Here is an 18,673-nt window from a genome sequence, read left to right as displayed (position 1 = left end):
CGTGTTCCTCCTCGATCAATTCCCGGACGAGGGGAGCCTTGTTCACAACAGATCTGGCATTAAAATACACCAGTCTGAGCTCAGGGTCCTGATCCCCCTCACCTCCGGACAAAAGGGTACTAACCGGAGGGTCGGAACATGCCACCGCTCGAAGACAGCGGGGGCGTGGTCCCAGATATTGATACGGCCCTCTGTGTAACCGCCTGCTGTTATGTTTATAAGCAGCCTCTTCCTGGCTGTCTTGCAGGAAGAAATGTCACAATCTTTGTGACAGAAGTGAGACGGTGACAGAGGTCCATGTTCAAAGTGGGCAGTGGTTAGTACAACTGAATGAATCTTCTGGACCTATCTTGATATGTGTTCTGCGCATGGTGGATGGAATGGATGGAATGGATGAATGGAAAGGGCTGAATGGGTGGAGGGACTGGGAATATGATAGTTGGGGCATTGGGAAAGTTAGTTAAGAGAACAGAGAACAATAGTGTTGCATTCCCTTTCTTCCAAGTCAGTTGTTTCCCTCCGAGGTCCAGTACTGGACTGTTGTCCACCTTGGCCTCCAGCTACTGTTGGTAAATGGTAATAGGTTTTGTTTCCTTACCAATGTACATGTCAAGTTTCCAATGTATGGGCTTTTCAAGTGACTCTGAGGCATTGTTTTCCTTAAAAGTCCTTTATTAGCCTAATACACCGGCAAATGCTTGCTCGAAGGAAGCTGGAATCTGAAATCTCCACCCCTTGCACAATATAATTAAACACAATTCTCCACCTTTCTAATTTTGTCATTACTCATATTCTCCAATTAATTTAAAGAATCAGTTTCCCTTCCGTTAGAAGAACCGTCTTCTTTAGAGAGACAAATGGCCTTCAAAGTGCATTCCTACTCTTCCCTCCCACCAATTTTAAACTAAAACAATACACAAGTCTTAAAGCAATACACAAGTTTAACATATGAAATAGCTACTCCTTCATCTCTTGTCAAGCAATAACATTCGATGTTAGCAGCGTTGACAGTACAACTGATAAAATGGTTGAAAGAAATAAATGTGCCAGCTGAAGGGAAGGATGTTATGTTATATTACTGTATGCTAAGCCTGACTTTTAAACTAGGAAAATCTATTTTATGTCATTCCTGTGAAAAGAATAATATTTAAAGGAAGAATTATCCCCATTATTTTAAAAAGCCTTTGGAATTATCTCCATAAAACCTCTGTTGTTGTTGTTTTTTTACATGTATGACTTGGCAACCCCTACGCATCATTGGCTTTCCCACAATTAATTGTTCATTATGGAGGATATAAAAAAACCAAATAAAACAACATTTTTATATTCTCACTGTAGTCTTCTTACTATATTTTTAAATATGTTCCTTAAAAATTGGATAATTTTGTTATGCACATTCTCTCAGACAAAACCCATAACATGTTTACTCTGCATATTTTCGTGTTGCAACAACACTATTTGATTTGTTTCGTTTCAGCTTGCCCTCCTTCTCATTGGGGCCCAAACTGCATTCATACTTGCAATTGCCACAATGGTGCTCACTGTAGTGCTTATGATGGAGAATGTAAATGTACACCAGGATGGACTGGTCTCTACTGCACACAAAGTGAGTTAAACATATTTACCTTGATAAATTTATTCTGCATTTCAGAAACAGTAATATCAAAATTAAAAATTAGAGGAGCATCTGTTGGGTGACAAAATAATCTATCTGCTTCCTGTTTTTTTAGGAATTTTTAATATCTTCAAGTAATATTATTCATAAGTCAGAAAGTGAGGAATGGTACTGTATAGGATATAAACCAGAACAAGAAATTTGAATTTCAATAGCTATGCCTATTTCCAGTGCTTTTTTTGTAAAAGAAAAAGGTGCCGGAACTCACATATGTCATACAACCTGCCTTGCCTAGCCTACAAGGTTCCATCCAAAAAAGGTGCCAGAACTCCGTTCTGAGCGTTCTATGACAAAAAAAGCCCTGCCTATTTAAAAAATGATTACAAATGCACCAGACTTGCAGGAATATAGCACCTTTCTATTCATTTAAGCAGTTTGACTTTTTTAAGGTTCTGCATGAAACCCCTTCCTTCCCAACACAAAGTGTCAAAGCTTTAAGAGTCACAATTGATTTGAATGAGTGGATTATACAGAAGCATGAAGAAAGTAAGAATTTACTGAAATTTTAAGAATTATAGGAAGGTCTGCAGCCATATTTTTAGATGTTCACGTAACTTTCTTTTCAGAATTATTTTTTAAAAATATGTAGGCCTCCTAATATTCTAACTAGTAATGCAATTAGCTCTGAAACAATTATTGATTTGGAAGGATGAGGAGGGGTGTGGCTTCTGAATACTCATCTCCTACAGTTATAATAATGATATCATGTTTACATCACACCAGAATTACAGAAATGCAGATTACTGGATTACTGAAATTATTACCATTAAAGCTTCTATTCTTTTCTGCTCTGATGTTATTTTGTTGTTTCATAACTCTAGAATATATGCAAAATAGTTTTCTCTCTTGAAAAATCTATTGGATTTCTTTCAAAGTAATGAAATAGTGAAAGTTAGAACATAACCTATACAACTTATTTGGAATTATACTCTACCAAGATCCTACTAAGGGAGTTCAGAAATTTTTATTAGAGAAGTGTTGGTTCAATTATAAACACTTTTAAAAATGATAATGCTTTATCTTTGGATTATAGATGGGTTATTTGCTTCAGAGTGGCAGTTATTGAATATACACTGCTTCATTTTATTTTCTTACTTTCTTCTTCAAGGGTGTCCGCTGGGATTTTTTGGGAAAGATTGTGCATCAATCTGCCAGTGTGAGAATGGAGCTGACTGTGATCACATCTCAGGCCAATGTACATGTCGCACAGGATTCATGGGAAAATACTGTGAACAGAGTGAGTTGGAAATTCTTCTTATACATTGTTAATAGCAGATGTATGTATAATTAAACTGTACTAAGCTCTCTTTCTTATTCAGACTACGATGACTATAATAAAATTTTACAGGGATAACTAAATGGATAAGACAATGAATGAGACTTCATACAGCATGAACCATATTATATACATCCTGAATTCAGTCCAAAGTGAAGTTATTTAAAGTTTGATGTTAAGTCATGATTTTCACTGAATTTGGTGGTATTAAGAGGGCATAGTTAACTTTTTAAAATGCAATTCTAAGCAAAGTCACATTCCATTGAAACCAAAAGAATGTAATGTGAATAGGGGTATTAAGATGGAGGTTTGTAACTTCTAGGTGAAGTTACTTTCAATAATATTTCATCAGTGTAAAAAAATCTACAATTTTGTTTTTCTTTTCCTCTAAGAACTGGTATATGTTCTGAATATCTTAGGTGGCTTTGGCATATTATGAGAAACATTTTACCAGTATTTTCCCCTTAAACTTTGTTTTTTCAAAAGAAAATATTTACAGTTAATACCCAGGAAACTACATGTCAACTACAATTATTGCAATTACTAACATACATTTTTATATAATACGTGTAAAACATCACAATGGGAAAAATATTTTTTATTCCGAGAGTTTGATTTCTATTATAACAAATGGTTTCCCAGCTATTTTAGCAACCTGATTTTCTGTGGAGCCTTTTTAGAAAATTGGTGACAACATTATCTTTCATGGAGTGAATACTACATTGTACATGCATTTATTTTAAATTGTATTTGATTGCATTTATAAGCCTCTTTCTGCACATAAGGCTATGGCTTAGATATAAATTCTTGTAAAACTTTGCCATCTGGTGGTGATCAATTACACCTGCAGGTTTTCCTGGCAATAAGAATTTATTCATAGAGTTTAACCCAAAGGAGTTTATAAACTAATCTGATTATAGCACTGTAAACATATGTGACTTTGTTACACAAGAAGACCTCCTGTCATGACATAGGGCTTTCATTTCTCATTTCTCCTGCATATACACAATTCGTCTAAGGTCTGCTTTTAAGAAAAGTTGGGGAAAGACATGTTGTATGGGAAATGGAATCTTTCCTTCCCTGATGATCAATGGATACCCACTAACGTAGCAAATCTTTACTCTCCATTACTAAGAATTGGGAAGTCTCAGTTTTACTCTTAAGCTGCTCATAGTCACTTATAACTAGTTTATGAAGCTGACGGCAAATTTGAATAAAGTAAAACCTCTATCTGCTTTTTCTTGATTTCTAAAGAGTGTTCCCCAGGTACTTATGGCTATGGTTGTCGGCAAATATGTGACTGCCTGAACAACTCAACTTGTGACCATATCACTGGAACCTGTTATTGTAGCCCTGGCTGGAAAGGAGCAAGATGTGACCAAGGTAATATTTTCTAAAAAATGTTCATTAAAAAGGTGACAGGACTGCCTCCCAAAGTATATTTTAAATAGCTTTTGCTATTTCAGTTCTAGGATTAGAATACTAGACAGTGATGAAGAATGCTGAGCGTTTTAATTACACAATATGTGACGCTTATTAGGATCCCACTCCCACTCTATACATGCATAAAAGGTAAAGGTAAAGGTTCCCCCGCACATGCGTGCTAGTCGTTTCCGACTCTAGGGGCCGGTGCTCATCTCTGTTTCAAAGCCAAAGAGCCAGCGCTTGTCCGAGGACGTCTCCGTGATCATGTGGCTGGCATGACTAGATGCCAAAGGCACACGGAACGCTGTTACCTTCCCACCGTAGTGGTCCCTATTTTTCTACTTGCATTTTTACGTGCTTTCGAACTGCTAGGTTGGCAGAAGCTGGGATGAGTAACAGGCGCTCACTCTGTTACGTGGCACTCGGGATTCGACCCGCCAAACTGCCAACCTTCTGATCGACAAGGTCAGCATCCTAATCCACTGAGCCACCGCGTCCCTGCATAATCAGACACAATTCCTTATCTTTTACATGGCATTGACCTCTTCCTAAGCATGATTAAGATCAGACTTAATGCACAATCTAATATATGTTTAATCAAAAGAAAACTGTTTTACATTAAGAAGATTTGATCTGAACGAAGTTGGTTCAGGATTAAAAAATTAAACGTTTTCCAATTTGATCTAATTAACACTTCCTAAACAGTCCTGGAGGTGTATAAGGTACTATTAGCATTTGGCATAGGAAGTGGATTGGCAGCTGAATTTTCAGATACATCCCGAACACTTATTATTCCCATCTGGCACTTTATATTTATTTGACCTCTCCTTTAAAAGTGTATGATTTATAATCTGTAAAGTTGTTTGGAAATTATCTCTGTTTTATTTTACTGTGGCTAACTTTTATACAGGTTATAAAATATTTCATAATTTTTGAAGTATGAAATAATAAAATAATCTATAGCGTGTCATTCATTTTATAACCTGCCTTTTTTGCTGCATCCAGTAGTCAGTGTAGCTGATAATAATTAAATTATTGATGATGAAATATAATTAAATTTAAACACATATATTAAAATTACAAAATATTAATAATTAAAGCCTGGCAAACAGAAAGCCATGATGTTTTTTGCATAGCCGGAGAGGGCGTGGCCTGTACATGATGCATCTGGCCCATGGGCTACCAGTTTGACACCCTGGTGTAGTTTGACACTCTTGGATAGTGCGAAGACCTGTTGGCGTAGATATTCATCAGCAATACTTAGGTGGTCAAGTTCCAGCAGTGTATGGACATGTTCCATTTCTAGCCTAGTGAGCATATTTTTCAAGCATACTTAAACCATTTATAAATTATGTATACTAGACATTTCAAAACATTTTGAAGTTGAAATGTTGAAATGTTATGATCCCCAAATGCCCTCTTTCGCCCTTAGAAGGCCATTCTAAAATGTATTCTAATCTTAAAGGAATTGTACCCATTTCCTAATAGTATGTTCTAACTCAGAGATGGGGGGAGATGTTGCAACAGTGTTAGAATGCTGCCAGTAGATTAGAGTTGAGTATGAACAATATTTTCATCTCAAAACATGTCATACACTTCTAGTATATATTGTTTATCTTACACAATCATAAGAAAAATATGTACATAGGACTTCTTTTATATGTTTATGACCTTTCTTTCTTTCTTTCTTTCTTTCTTTCTTTCTTTCTTTCTTTCTTTCTTTCTTTCTTTCTTTCTTTCTTTCTTTCTTTCACAGCAGGGGTGATCATTGTTGGAAACCTAAACAGTTTAAGCCGTACTAGTGCTGCCATCCCAGCTGATTCTTACCAAATTGGAGCTATTGCCGGAATCATAATTCTTGTCCTTGTTGTCCTTTTCCTGCTTGCATTGTTCATTATTTACAGACAAAAGCAGAAAGGAAAAGGAACAAATATGCCAGCAGTTACCTATACACCTGCCATGGGAGTTATCAATGCAGATTATACAATTTCAGGTACGAATACCATATCACAGGCATTAATTCTATCTCTGTTAGACATAATTTTAGCAAAGGAAATTTTAAAAATTGCTTCAATGGTTAAGGGCTTTGTATGGTATTAGCAAATTCTAAAGGAACAGGAGATTTTGCTTTGATTGATTGGTTGATTATGTGCCATCAAAGTGTTTTTGACTCCTAGTGACCACATAGATAGGCCATAGTGCTATGAAGAAAAATGAAAATCTAGAATTCTTTCTTATACCTCAGTACAGCATTTTATGCTGAAATTGTTTAGTATCTCCTACTTGTTAACCACTAACTTTCTTTACATTGCTTAGCTGTAGTCATTACAATCTCCCAAAGTAATGTAATGTCTCTGAATAATATTTGATCCTCCAGATGTAGTTGAATTCCAGTTCTCATCTGCCAAGAATAGCTACTATCAAACAATGGTTGGAATCCAATAACATTTGGAAAAATTTAGTTACCTGATCTTGTTTTATCAGAACAATTTAGAGACAGTTATTTTGGTAATTTATGGGGAAACCAAATAGATTAACATTCATTGCTTCTGCCAATGAACTTATTACCTGTTATTTAAAAAGACATTTATATGTGGGAGGAGCTGGGACAAAGGAATGGGTATTTCTAAGATGGTTCCCAATGTATTACAATGCAAATTACATGGATAAAACAGTATTATATTTGCTTTGACCTTTATATAAACTGAAAACAAATTATATTTCATTTTGGTAATAAGATGTATTTGAAACATCCACATAAAAACAGATGAAAGGCTAGCAGTAATCTGAATTATTAAATAAATAAATTTTAGAGTGCAGAGACATGCATTTTATTTCCATAAAACTGTGAAATATTAATTGATCATTTAGTATATTTTTTTAAAAGAATCATAAAAATTGAGAAGAAACTAAGCTAAGTTTAGAAGATTCATTTAGGAATGAAAAAGGATTACAAAGCAATTAGATAAAACATTCTTAATATATCCTTTAATTCTAGGAGAGCTGTCTGATAGTTCAGAATTATAATATAAAGCAAGGATGGGTAATAATGAAGCATTTACTTTATTTCTTTGCAGAAACTGTGCCTCATAATAATGGTGGAAGCACTAATAGTCACTACTTCTCCAACCCCAGCTATCACACTCTAACACAATGCTCAAATGCAGCAAATGCCAACAACTTGAATAGGATGACTCTGTCAAAGGTAAGAAAATAAAAAGGCAGCATAATTCATGCTAGATGGATGTATGAACTTCCTGTCTCAAAACACCACACTTTCAGTTGCCTTCTATAGAATGAAATATTTTATTATTTACTTTTTTTTAAATTTGAAACAGTCAAACAAAAACCAACTGTTTGTGAATCTTAAAAACATGGATCCTCAAAAGCGAGCCCCAGGTATGGATTACACAGGGACATTGCCTGCTGATTGGAAGCATGGAGGCTACCACAATGAATTAGGTATGAATATGAAAACAGACAGTTCAGAACACGACACTATAGATTTTAGAAATTAAGAACAATTAATACAATAAACATAACTATTCCCAGCAGAAGAGACCATTAGTATATTTAGGCTTTCTTCTTCTCCATTATTTACAGGGGTTTTTGGAGTTGACAGAAGCTGTTTAGGGAAATCTTTGAAAGGTGAGTATGAAATTTCTCCAAAGAAAAATACATTGGTAGATGGTAGATTTCTTGAAGCTAGGCAACCCTGGACCTGATCCCTATTTGGATGGAACGCATTAAAATATGTTAGAACTATAAATTAATACTGAGAATATGTTAATTCATGAACATCAAAAACACAGGTAGTCCTCGACTTATAACCTTTCTTTTAGTGACCATTCAAAATTACAAAAGCAATGAAAAAAATGACTTATATGTGTTTTTCACACATATGACCATTGCAGCATCCCCACAGTCACATGATCAAAATTTGGAACTGACTCATATGTATGATGGTTGCAGTGTCCTGGATCACGTGATCACCTTTTGCAACCTTCTGACAAGCAAAGTCAATAGAGGACTCAGATTCACTTAACAACTATTTTTGCAACTCAACAACTACTGTGATTAACTTGACAACTGTGGCAAGAAAGGGTTGTAAAATGGGGCAAAATTCACTTAATGAATGTCTTGCTTAGCAACAGAAATTTTGGGCTCAATTGTGGTCATACGTCTGCTTGTATGTTTCGATACTATATAATATATATATGTAAAGGTAAAGGTTCCCCCGGACATGCGTACTAGTCATTTCTCACTCTAGGGGCCGGTGCTCATCTCCGTTTCAAAGCTGAAGAGCCAGCGCTTGTCCAAGGAAATCTCTGTGGTCATGTGGCTGGCATGACTAGACGCCAAAGGCACACGGAACGCTGTTACCTTCCCACCATAGTGGTCCCTATTTTTCTACTTGCATTTTTACGTGCTTTCGAACTGCTAGGTTGGCAGAAGCTGGGACGAGTAACAGGCGCTCACTCTGCTACGCGGCACTCGGGATTCGACCCGCCAAACTGCCGACCTTCTGATCGACAAGCTCAGCATCCTAACCCACTGAGCCACCATGTCCCTTTATATATGTTGCATTGCTGCTGAATGTAAAGAAAAAGAATACAACAATTGGGTTTTTTTCTTTGGCCTTTTGAGCATCTTTCCACCCATCATTTTATTTAACGGAGTTAGAAAGAAATTTTTTGGTTATTAGGCCTACCCCCTGCTAAGTCAAGGAATCCTTATTAAACTATTTTCATATATAGCTGTACCATCTCTGCTTCCAATGAAGGTTAGCCTATCATCTCTCTGCTTATACTTTTTGGTTCTAGCAACAAAAAAATATGGATCTTCATTACCTTGTGTCCTTCACTAAGGCTAAACATTATGGGCTCCTTCGGTCTCCCTTCATAAGATTTAGTTTTTCTTCCTTATTCTCTGAACCTCTTCAATTTTATATGAATGCTAGAGATGTTCCCAGAACTCACTGCAATACTGAAGTGGAAATACTACTCCCCATAATTCAGGAACTATATTTATTTGGATGCAACCTAAAATAATGTTGGCTTTTTCTACAACCTTATCATGATACTGATTTATATCAAGTCTATAACAGCTACTATTCCAAGGGCTTTCATTTTCATTAAATTCACTGTGAACAGTTGAAACAATGCAGAAGAAATCTTTGGCTTAGCATGAACTAATTTGCTGGTTTGTTTCACTGTGTATTGCTATTTAAGTTGCACTAAAAATAGAAACTAGACAAATAACCAAAACAGTTTAAAGAATAATTCTAATTTGTTATTCACTGTCCTTCTGTAGTACCATTAAATTATCATTTTTGTTTTTTCTTAGATCTAATAAAGAATTCCGACTATAATTTAAGTAACTGTTCCTTGAGTAGCTCTGAAAACCCATATGCTACTATTAAAGATCCACCAGCACTTATGCCAAAAAATTCAGAATGTGGATATGTTGAAATGAAATCACCAGCACACAGGGATTCTGCCTATGCAGAAATTAATAACTCTGTTTCATCTAATAAAAATGTATATGAAGTTGGTAAGTCCCGATTTTAGAATTTTTACCATTTCTATGACAGTAACCTTTGTTCTGCTTTTCTTATTTTTGCTTTCACATCACCAGTTTGGCTATTTTTAGAACTCCACTGCCTATTTAAAGATAGTCTATAAATAATGGTAATGAACAACTTGATTTTTAAAAAAACTTAAATTAGAAGGCATTAGTGGCTATCACTATGATGCCCTCCACTATCTTGTGTTGTCATGATAAAACACTATTTTGAAATGCACCGCAAATTGTTTCATGCCATTATCAAAAGATCCTTGAAAAAGGAGAAAGACTTTATTTTAAGTAGAAATTATTTAAGTGGTACGTGAGGACTAATTCATTAGTTAAAGAGCCACAACAATAAAGCCTTTCTATATAACTGATTAAGAAATTGCTGGAGAGTCCAAAATGAAGAAATGAAACTATTATGTCAATAAACATACAATTATTAAATAAAAATACTGCAAAAATGAAGTACTTTTTCATCATTTCATTTTGGTTATTTGGTGGTGACTGAAAAGAGTATAAAATTGTTGGGCATAATTATTTGAAAGGATTTATTTCTCATAAGAGACTACAATGCCTGAAAAATATTTCCAATTTTGCCAAGAAATAAAAATGATATTGGCAGCTCTTTAAAAAAAAGGTTGCATTCAATTTGACATGTGTCATACTGTTATATAATTCAGCTATATAATTCCTGAAAATTCCTGAAAATTCAGATTTCTTGTCATGGAAAGCAGGAGAAAAATGATTAAATAAACATATAAGTGACACAGGGGGAAACAGCAGCTGATATGTTGTGCTTTCCAGTTATAATTAATGGGGAAGCACTGAAGTTTGGTTTTGAATTAAGTTTAAGATTGGAGGCTAAGCTTCATCTACTTTGGTTGGCTGTCAGATGGACATTAAACAACTTGAGGCAGAAAATGGGATGAGCTACTTTGGGAAGTCCTTGTCGATGGGGTATAACATAGGGCCAAGAAGGAGATAGGACAATGTTCATCTGAAAGCTCCAGAATAATGAAAGACGAAGATGCCCAGCACAAAGAGTTATGTGGAGACAAATGCAGCAACTCCACAGTGCTCAAGCATAGGACAAGAACCAATGGATGGCAGCTTTAGCAAGAGAAATTCAAATTCTAAATAAAGAATTTTAGGACCATGACAATGAGTAAGTAATAAGAGTTGTTGCTGCTACATCATTGAATGCTTTGAAACAAAGTTGGACAGCCAAGTATCCCAAATAATTCCAAGGCTTTGATATTGAATTTAGCATTCACGTTAACATATTAAGATTTTGCCATACATCTACTTTTATTTTATTTTATTATTTTATTTTATTATTTTATCACATTGTATAGCCATTTTACATAACAACTTGTACATTAAAGTAGTTTTATGTACATTAAAATACTATTCCAGTTTTTGTATACATTAGAATATCATTCCAAAAACATACCAGATGATCATATGACCCCACAATACGGATCAATGATCCCTCAAATTTTTTACACCTCCAAAAAAGAAAGCTGCTTATCCTTTCAAGCACATTCTTTGGCGAATCCAAAGTGGTCAAAATACAATTCTTTTATTAATCAACATCAATCTCAAATCTACTGATATATTTTAACATTTGTAAGAACATGAAACCCTTGATAGGGCATTATCAAAGATTGTAATTCTTAAGTCTATGTTTTGAATATCTCAAAAGTTCCATTTTAAAAATATAGTTAAACTTTACATAGAGATATGTTATAAATTTTACCTCTGCCATGGCTTCCTTCAAATGATTGAGTATCTCAGATGCCTTTGAAGTAGCCAAAGCATGTGGTGTACATTGGTCCATTAGGACATGCTTAAGTTGAAAAATACTACCACTGTTATGAACTGGAAGATCAAATTTAATTTAAAGTCAGGACAAATCCTTAAAACAACCATTATATAGTAATTAGTTTAACATCACAAAAGCTTCTGCTTCAGCTTTCCAATAGAACATTTTATCATCTATTTTTAAAGTAGATTTCCCCCCAGATTTAAGTATTATGAGTTTCATTACCAAATGAAACTCCAATATGACCCAAAGATTTTTCACCACACATACTCTTGGAAATAAAACACCTTTTCTAGGATTCATTTGGTTAATTAGATTTTTATCTCACCTTTATAAGGGGGGGCAATGTAATATGGCATATATATATATGAATTGACTATTGCAGGGGTGTCAAACTCAATTTCATTGAGGGCCGCATCAGCATTGCGGTTGCCCTCAGGGGGCCGGGTGGGTGTGGCCAGGGTGGGCGTGGCCTACTGGGTGGGCATGGCTAGAGTGCGTATTGCCTACTGGGTGGGCGTGGCCAGCTCTACATCGTTCGCATCAAGGGTGCCTATGGGGGCCTGGGCAGGAGTGAGACAGATCTGAGGGTCTCTGGCAGGAGGAGGGTCTCTGGGCCAGGGCCAAGGCAGTGGGGGCCGTTCCCTCACTGTTTCCAGGATGGCTTCGTGGGCCACATGAAACCACTTCACGGGCCGCATCCGGCCCCCGGGCCTTGTGTTTGACATGTCTGGACTATTGTCTTGCACTCTAAGAACTGTGAAATGCAGGAAGTTTATGGGTGACTTTGCCCTCATGTATATCTATTGGTTGAGGCAGTTAAGGGAAGTTGCTCCAAAGGAGTTTAAAAGCTGTGGGTGGAGAAATGCTGTGGCAAAGCTACTTGCTATCAGCAGCTTCCTCCTTTTGAGAGTCCTGTTTTAAAGCATGGAAACTCCTAAATGAATGGATTCATTAATTTGATTAAATTATATAATTATTTCTCACAATATCAGAGTAATAATGCATACATTTTTTTTAATTGCAGAACCAACAGTTAGTGTTGTCCAAGGCAATTTAAGTAATAATGGACCTATCAGCCAAGATCTTTATGATTTACCAAAAAACAGCCACATCCCTTGCCACTATGACCTGCTGCCTCCTCGGGATAGTTCTGCATCTTCAGACAAAGATGAAAACAGTGAATAATCCTTGAAAAGCGGAATCTGGTTATTCTTCTTCTGTTTTCCTACCAGCATCCAGTAAACATTTGCTGTACATAAAGGATGAGAATCAGACTAGAGTTTCTATACATTCATTGCTGATGGATAGACGTTAAGCTTGGAAAATCATGTCAGATTTTCCATCAAACTTTTTTAAAAAAGGCAAACATTTACATTATGATGCATTGGCTTATCCAAGCTTGTGAGAACTCTACTGCTCAGAAGAAGCAGCTACCTTTCATTATCAACTTATATATGTTGATGTACAATTATTTTCTTTTTATGACCCTGTAATCCCTTTATTTGGGGTAGAGTCGGGGTGACTGAATGGAGCTGAATGTTTACTGACCAGATGCCCTTCCTGATGCCTATATGGAGTTCACAGTAGATATTTTCTTTTTGCACCCTGAGGGGGAAACATCCGCCACTACCTAGGATTAAACTCTCAACCTTTTGAGTGGGAGGCCAGAGTCTTCACTACTAGGCCACCACACTGCTCATATATGTTGACATACAATCAAGATCGCATAATCTGCCAAATATTCACTTACCAAGTAACCAGAATTACTAATTATGGGCGGGGGTTGTAAAAAGAAACTGTTACACTTTTTCAATGGCAAAGATGGTATAAAGAGATACTCAGAGTAAACTCGCCGTAATCTGGACTGATTGGAAAAATCTCCAAGTTATTTATCATGTTGCTGGTAATGGAAATATAACATACAGTAGAACAGGAATAATTTTGAATAGGAGTGAATCAGTGAAGGTTGAAGATTGAATGAACATGCCTGATGACCTGTATTATTAAATGGGATTTGTCATGCCCATTGTTGGTTCAACTAGTGGTTACTCTAACTACATATCCATAAGCATTTCATAAACATAATTAAATGTTTTATTTTTACCAAACTGTCTTTAAGAATTGGACGAGAGAAGCCAGTTATAACATATGTACACTTTGAATGAGAAAGAGTTTCAGTTCATCAAAAGGAACAGTATGTCTGAAATTAATTGAACCAATCTTTGTATGCTTGTTGAAAAGATACCTTTTTATCATAGGAAAGTAATAAGAAAAATATGCTTAAGCTGGACTTTTGCATTGTTGAAAACTTGGCATGCGTAGCCTACATTTCATTAACTTGTATTTTAAAATAATGTAGTTGTGTTTTCTAGTGGTTTAGAACAATAGTGGTAAATATATATTTTATAATCCTGTCAACTCCCCTTATTTTCAGCTTCATCAGATTTAGAAGTTCTCTTTTTTTGAAGAAAAATATTATTTGAGTACAGCAATTTCCCCACAGACTTAAAAGTTGCAATTTACCAAGTGTGTAAACTGTGGCAATATTCAGATTTTTAAAAGACAGGTTTAATATTAGTGCAAGGATTTATTTATAAGAAAAATATTAAACTGGAGAGAACTTAGATATGATTAATTCTTTTATTATAAATGCAACATCTCTGTTTCAACGGCATTTTTCTTATGCTTTAAAGTGCCAATAGCTGAATTTTCACATAAAATATTGGCAAATAATCAGCTCTCAATCTAGAATTGTTCTGTACAATGTAGCTATCCATTACTATATTATTTTTAGCCCTAACAGTAACAGATTATTCCTTATATATGTATTTAATGTACCGTAATTGTTGGGTTTTTCCATTTGCAGTTTTGAATTTTCTATTTCGTACCATTTAATTCCTAAAATTGGTGAATCATATGCCCTAGGGCTATTAAATTTTTTAAAATATTTGTGGTTCAGATCTAAATAACTGAAAGCAGATAATGGTAGGGTTGGAAAAAAGTTTTCTAGATATTCCAGATAAACCTGTATTGAAACTAAAATGTGTTTTATTTCAAAGGCATTCGCCATCAAAAAGTGCTGCCATAACTTGATTTAGATTTGGTATGCAATGTCTTTGTATACTAAAACACATAATACGCTTGGAAGATGCAAACCTGGAGGACAAAAGAGTAGAGTTTTGGAACTTAAATAGTTCAAATGTCTTACCAAAGGATAAGATTGAAATAGTGTCTGAAACAGCTCTATTGGTTTTTGTGTCACAGAACAAAAAGCTTACAAATAAAGACTATCTTTTTTTGAACCAGCCTTCAGTCTTAATTTATTAGCAATTTAAGAATAAAATAAATTGGCTTAGTACCTGTTATCACTGAAGAGTTCCTGAATTTCATTTTATTTCATATAAAGAAAGAATGGAATGGAGAATTCCAGTGAAAGAAAAGACATATAATGGATATAAAACCTGGGCCCTTGAATGCAGCAGATGCTCAGCTGTATGTATATTGTCTCCATTGGTGCTGGCCAGGCTCCCTATTCCAAAATTTCTGTCTTTATGTTAAGTGTTAAAGAATTGTAAATGTTTATTTAAATAAAAAGACATTAGGAGATAGTCTACAATTGTAAAATCATTTCTTTATTTAGCTCCGTTTAAACTGGTGGGAATAATTTTCAAATAGTTGTAAAGTAGTAGAAAATGAGCAGGTTAAAATATTGTGGGATTTCCAATTTCAAACTGATAACATCTTGGCTCATAACACACCATAACTGTGGTTGAAAAAGAAAAAAGTGTGCAGTTCATAATTCAGCTCCCAGGATAGTTTATTGTTGTATTGTTATCATAATTTTAATAGCTTTTAGAATGTTATTGTGTAAAGGCATATTTATTGTCTTTTTATGTTTTAAATTTAAGAGGAAGTAGTGCTATTGCTGGTTTAAAAACAACCTTTGTATAAAATAAGCTCCACATTTAGTGTTTGTCATTCCTCTTTAAAGGATATTGAGGATGAGAATATTTATCTACAGAAATGCAAGACATTAATTACATGGTCCCAGAAGTGGTTGCAAATTCTCAAGTCCTACAGAAGAATTCAGGAGGGAGGGAATAATAATATTCTTGACCTGACACATTGTTAAAATAATTATGTACTGTAGCTTGTAGTTTGTGTTCCACCATCCTTTATCTCTATCAGAAAACGTAGCAGAGAAGCAGAGAATGAAAACAGTTATAACTATACAGGAGCACAGATTGGATAGTATCAATGTTGGGTTCATAATCCAAGAGATAATGAACAAATAGATTTATATGCTACTAGTGATAAAGAAGGGACGCGGTGGCTCAGTGGGTTAGGACGCTGAGCTTGTTGATCAGATGGTCGGCAGTTTGGCAGTTCGAATCCCGAGTGCCGAGTAACAGAGTGAGCGCCTGTTACTCGTCCCAGCTTCTGCCAACCTAGCAGTTTGAAAGCACGTAAAAATGCAAGTAGAAAAATAGGGACCACTACAGTGGGAAGGTAACAGCGTTCCATGCGCCTTTGGCATCTAGTCATGCCGGCCACATGACCACGGAGACATCTTCGGACAAGCGCTGGCTCTTCGGCTTTGAAACGGAGATGAGCACCGGCCCCTAGAGTTGGAAACGATTAGCACGCATGTGTGGGGGAACCTTTACCTTTACCTTTACCTAGTGATAAAGAAGGCAAGGAACTGAAGATTTAGAAATTTGGATGCAAGATAAACATGTTGGCTGGTGAAGACTGATGCAAAATGAATTTCTATTTCTATTTATGTTTCCTACAAAGAAAGCTACGGTAAGAAATCTAGATTCTGTATTAAGTAAAAATATTATCCATTCATTATTGTATTCATTTATATTCAGGTTTATTTTTTCACAAGAAGAAAATACATTAATTACTCCATTAAAATTCCCAGCATTATGTAGTCAGCAATTATCTTACAACATTTACAGGTTACTTAAAATTACATTGTAATCACTTTATAATTAAAAGAAATGTAGGAACAGCTCCCTGAAATCCAAACATTTTATTCACCAACATTGCATGCAAACCAAATGCATGTGGCAGTTAAGCCCTTGCCACTATCATGAAGGTCCAGAAGAGGGCAGACTTACCACAATTTTTTTTAAATGACTATGCCCTGAATCAGTCACTCAATTTTGTCAGTCGCCCAGTTATATCAGTATGTTTTTATTTATTTGCTTTTCTGATCGCAAACCTGCCACATAAAATATTATACTAACTCAAAAGTTTGGAAGCTCTAAATTAGAAGGAATGATAGCATTTATTGGATTTTATTAAAAGGCATTTGCTTTTGTGAACTACAGTTCCTTTCATGAAATGATTGAAATGGCTAAAAAGAGGTAGGATTTTTGGCGACTATAGACTCTCCTCCCACAATGTCTACCTTTGAAGTTCTAGTTTCAAGTGCATACGTTTGCCATAATTGATTTATTTTTTCTGGTCTAAAGAAGAAGCTCAAGAAGAGTCCTTTGCCTCTTTTTCAGCCACCCACTAATTTTTCTGATACCCTGTTCTTAATTGTTATCATGGATCCTGATCTCTTAGGAGAAGCTTTGGTAAGGCATGGATGTCTTCTGAACATCTATGGAGGAAAACAAATTATCTGACAGGCATATTGATGCAATATAATCCAGCTGTAAAACATGACTTAAAGACAGTATTATTATTATTGTGGTTCAATTCAAGGTGCTGATGGTTACCTATAAAGCATTACATCATGGCTTGGGACCAGAGTATCTGAGGGATCACCTTTTTCCAAGAATCTCTATCTGTCCCCCCTATGTCTAAGCAGAATGGACATGCTGCAGATCCCATCAGACAAAGAATCTTGGCTGGTGAGGACCAGAAGACATGCATTTTCCACAGTGCCCCCAGTTCTGGGAATCAGAATGGGGATCAGAATGGCCCCCAACCTATTAGCCTTTGGTAAGGCCTTAAAAACCTGGCTAGGTTCCCAAGCTTGGAGTGCTGAATATGCCAAGGGCATCTTTTTCTGATTATATTGCTATATCTTGCTGGTGTGTGATTTGAATTGGATGTTTTTAAGGTTTTCACTGATTCTATTGTTTTTATTGTTTTAATTTTTGATTTTTTAAAATTATATTTTATAAACCATAAGCCATTGACTGAGATAGGCAGCCATAGATTTCCAATCTATGGGAGTATAATCATGATGGTTTCGTGCGTAGCATGATGTTATTCCACAATTTCAGCATGCTATTTTAGTGGTGATGCCATTGGTTCTCTTTTGCTCTCAGTGCTCCTGATATACTCCGTGCAGTTGATGAAGTGAAAAGTGATCAAACAAAGCACGCAGAATAAAGCACTTGTTTTATAAGATGACACAATGTTCTGCTGACTTTGATACAAAATGCTCTGAAAGCAATACACATTTATTCATTTCTTTTCACGTTTCTTCCATTTCTTCCACTAACTCGCACCAAATTCCAAGTCCCTTACAGTAGTACAAAGCAGACCCAGGCACTTGTGCTCAAAATCAGCATGTTGAGCTGAAAATATCCAACTAAATTATCGGGCACATTTTATGTTCAAAGGTATAGGCCAGGGGTAGGCAACCTTGGCTCTTTTATGACTCGTGGACTTCAACTCCCAGAATTCCTGAGCCAGCATAGCTGGCTCAGCATAGCTGGCTCAGGAATTCTGGGAGTTGAAGTCCACGAGTCATAAAAGAGCCAAGGTTGCCTACTCCTGGTATAGGCAAATGCCATGGACCTGAAATGATAAGTCTATTTCTAGATCCAGCCTGAGACCACCTGATCTAATCATAGCCTAGCACCATGTATAGCCATTCATTAGAGGCTTAGCAAGCCACCTATTTATTCTTCCTGCCCCGAATTACATA

The 18,673-nt window shown here is 35.7% G+C and overlaps 1 protein-coding gene across 1 annotated transcript in view; it reads left to right on the top strand.

Moving 5' to 3' along the window:
• The window catches only part of MEGF10 (multiple EGF like domains 10), a gene marked incomplete at its 3' end in the record, with an annotated part of 118,947 nt that extends 105,987 nt beyond the window's left edge, over positions 1-12,960 (top strand). Inside the window, exons 17-25 of the mRNA XM_083354528.1 lie at positions 1,478-1,606; positions 2,784-2,912; positions 4,206-4,334; positions 6,133-6,369; positions 7,454-7,581; positions 7,715-7,838; positions 7,980-8,024; positions 9,723-9,929; positions 12,800-12,960. Of these exons, the coding sequence (XP_083210654.1) occupies positions 1,478-1,606; positions 2,784-2,912; positions 4,206-4,334; positions 6,133-6,369; positions 7,454-7,581; positions 7,715-7,838; positions 7,980-8,024; positions 9,723-9,929; positions 12,800-12,960 (1,289 nt within the window). The remainder of the gene's footprint in view (positions 1-1,477; positions 1,607-2,783; positions 2,913-4,205; positions 4,335-6,132; positions 6,370-7,453; positions 7,582-7,714; positions 7,839-7,979; positions 8,025-9,722; positions 9,930-12,799) is intronic.
• Between the last annotated feature and the right edge of the window lie 5,713 nt (positions 12,961-18,673).

Source organism: Vipera ursinii (genome assembly GCF_947247035.1).
Source record: "Vipera ursinii genome assembly, chromosome: 2".
Classification (NCBI taxonomy): Eukaryota; Metazoa; Chordata; class Lepidosauria; order Squamata; family Viperidae; genus Vipera; species Vipera ursinii.
The sequence above is the reverse complement of the archived record's forward strand: the minus strand, read 5'-3'. Positions and strand labels throughout refer to the sequence as shown.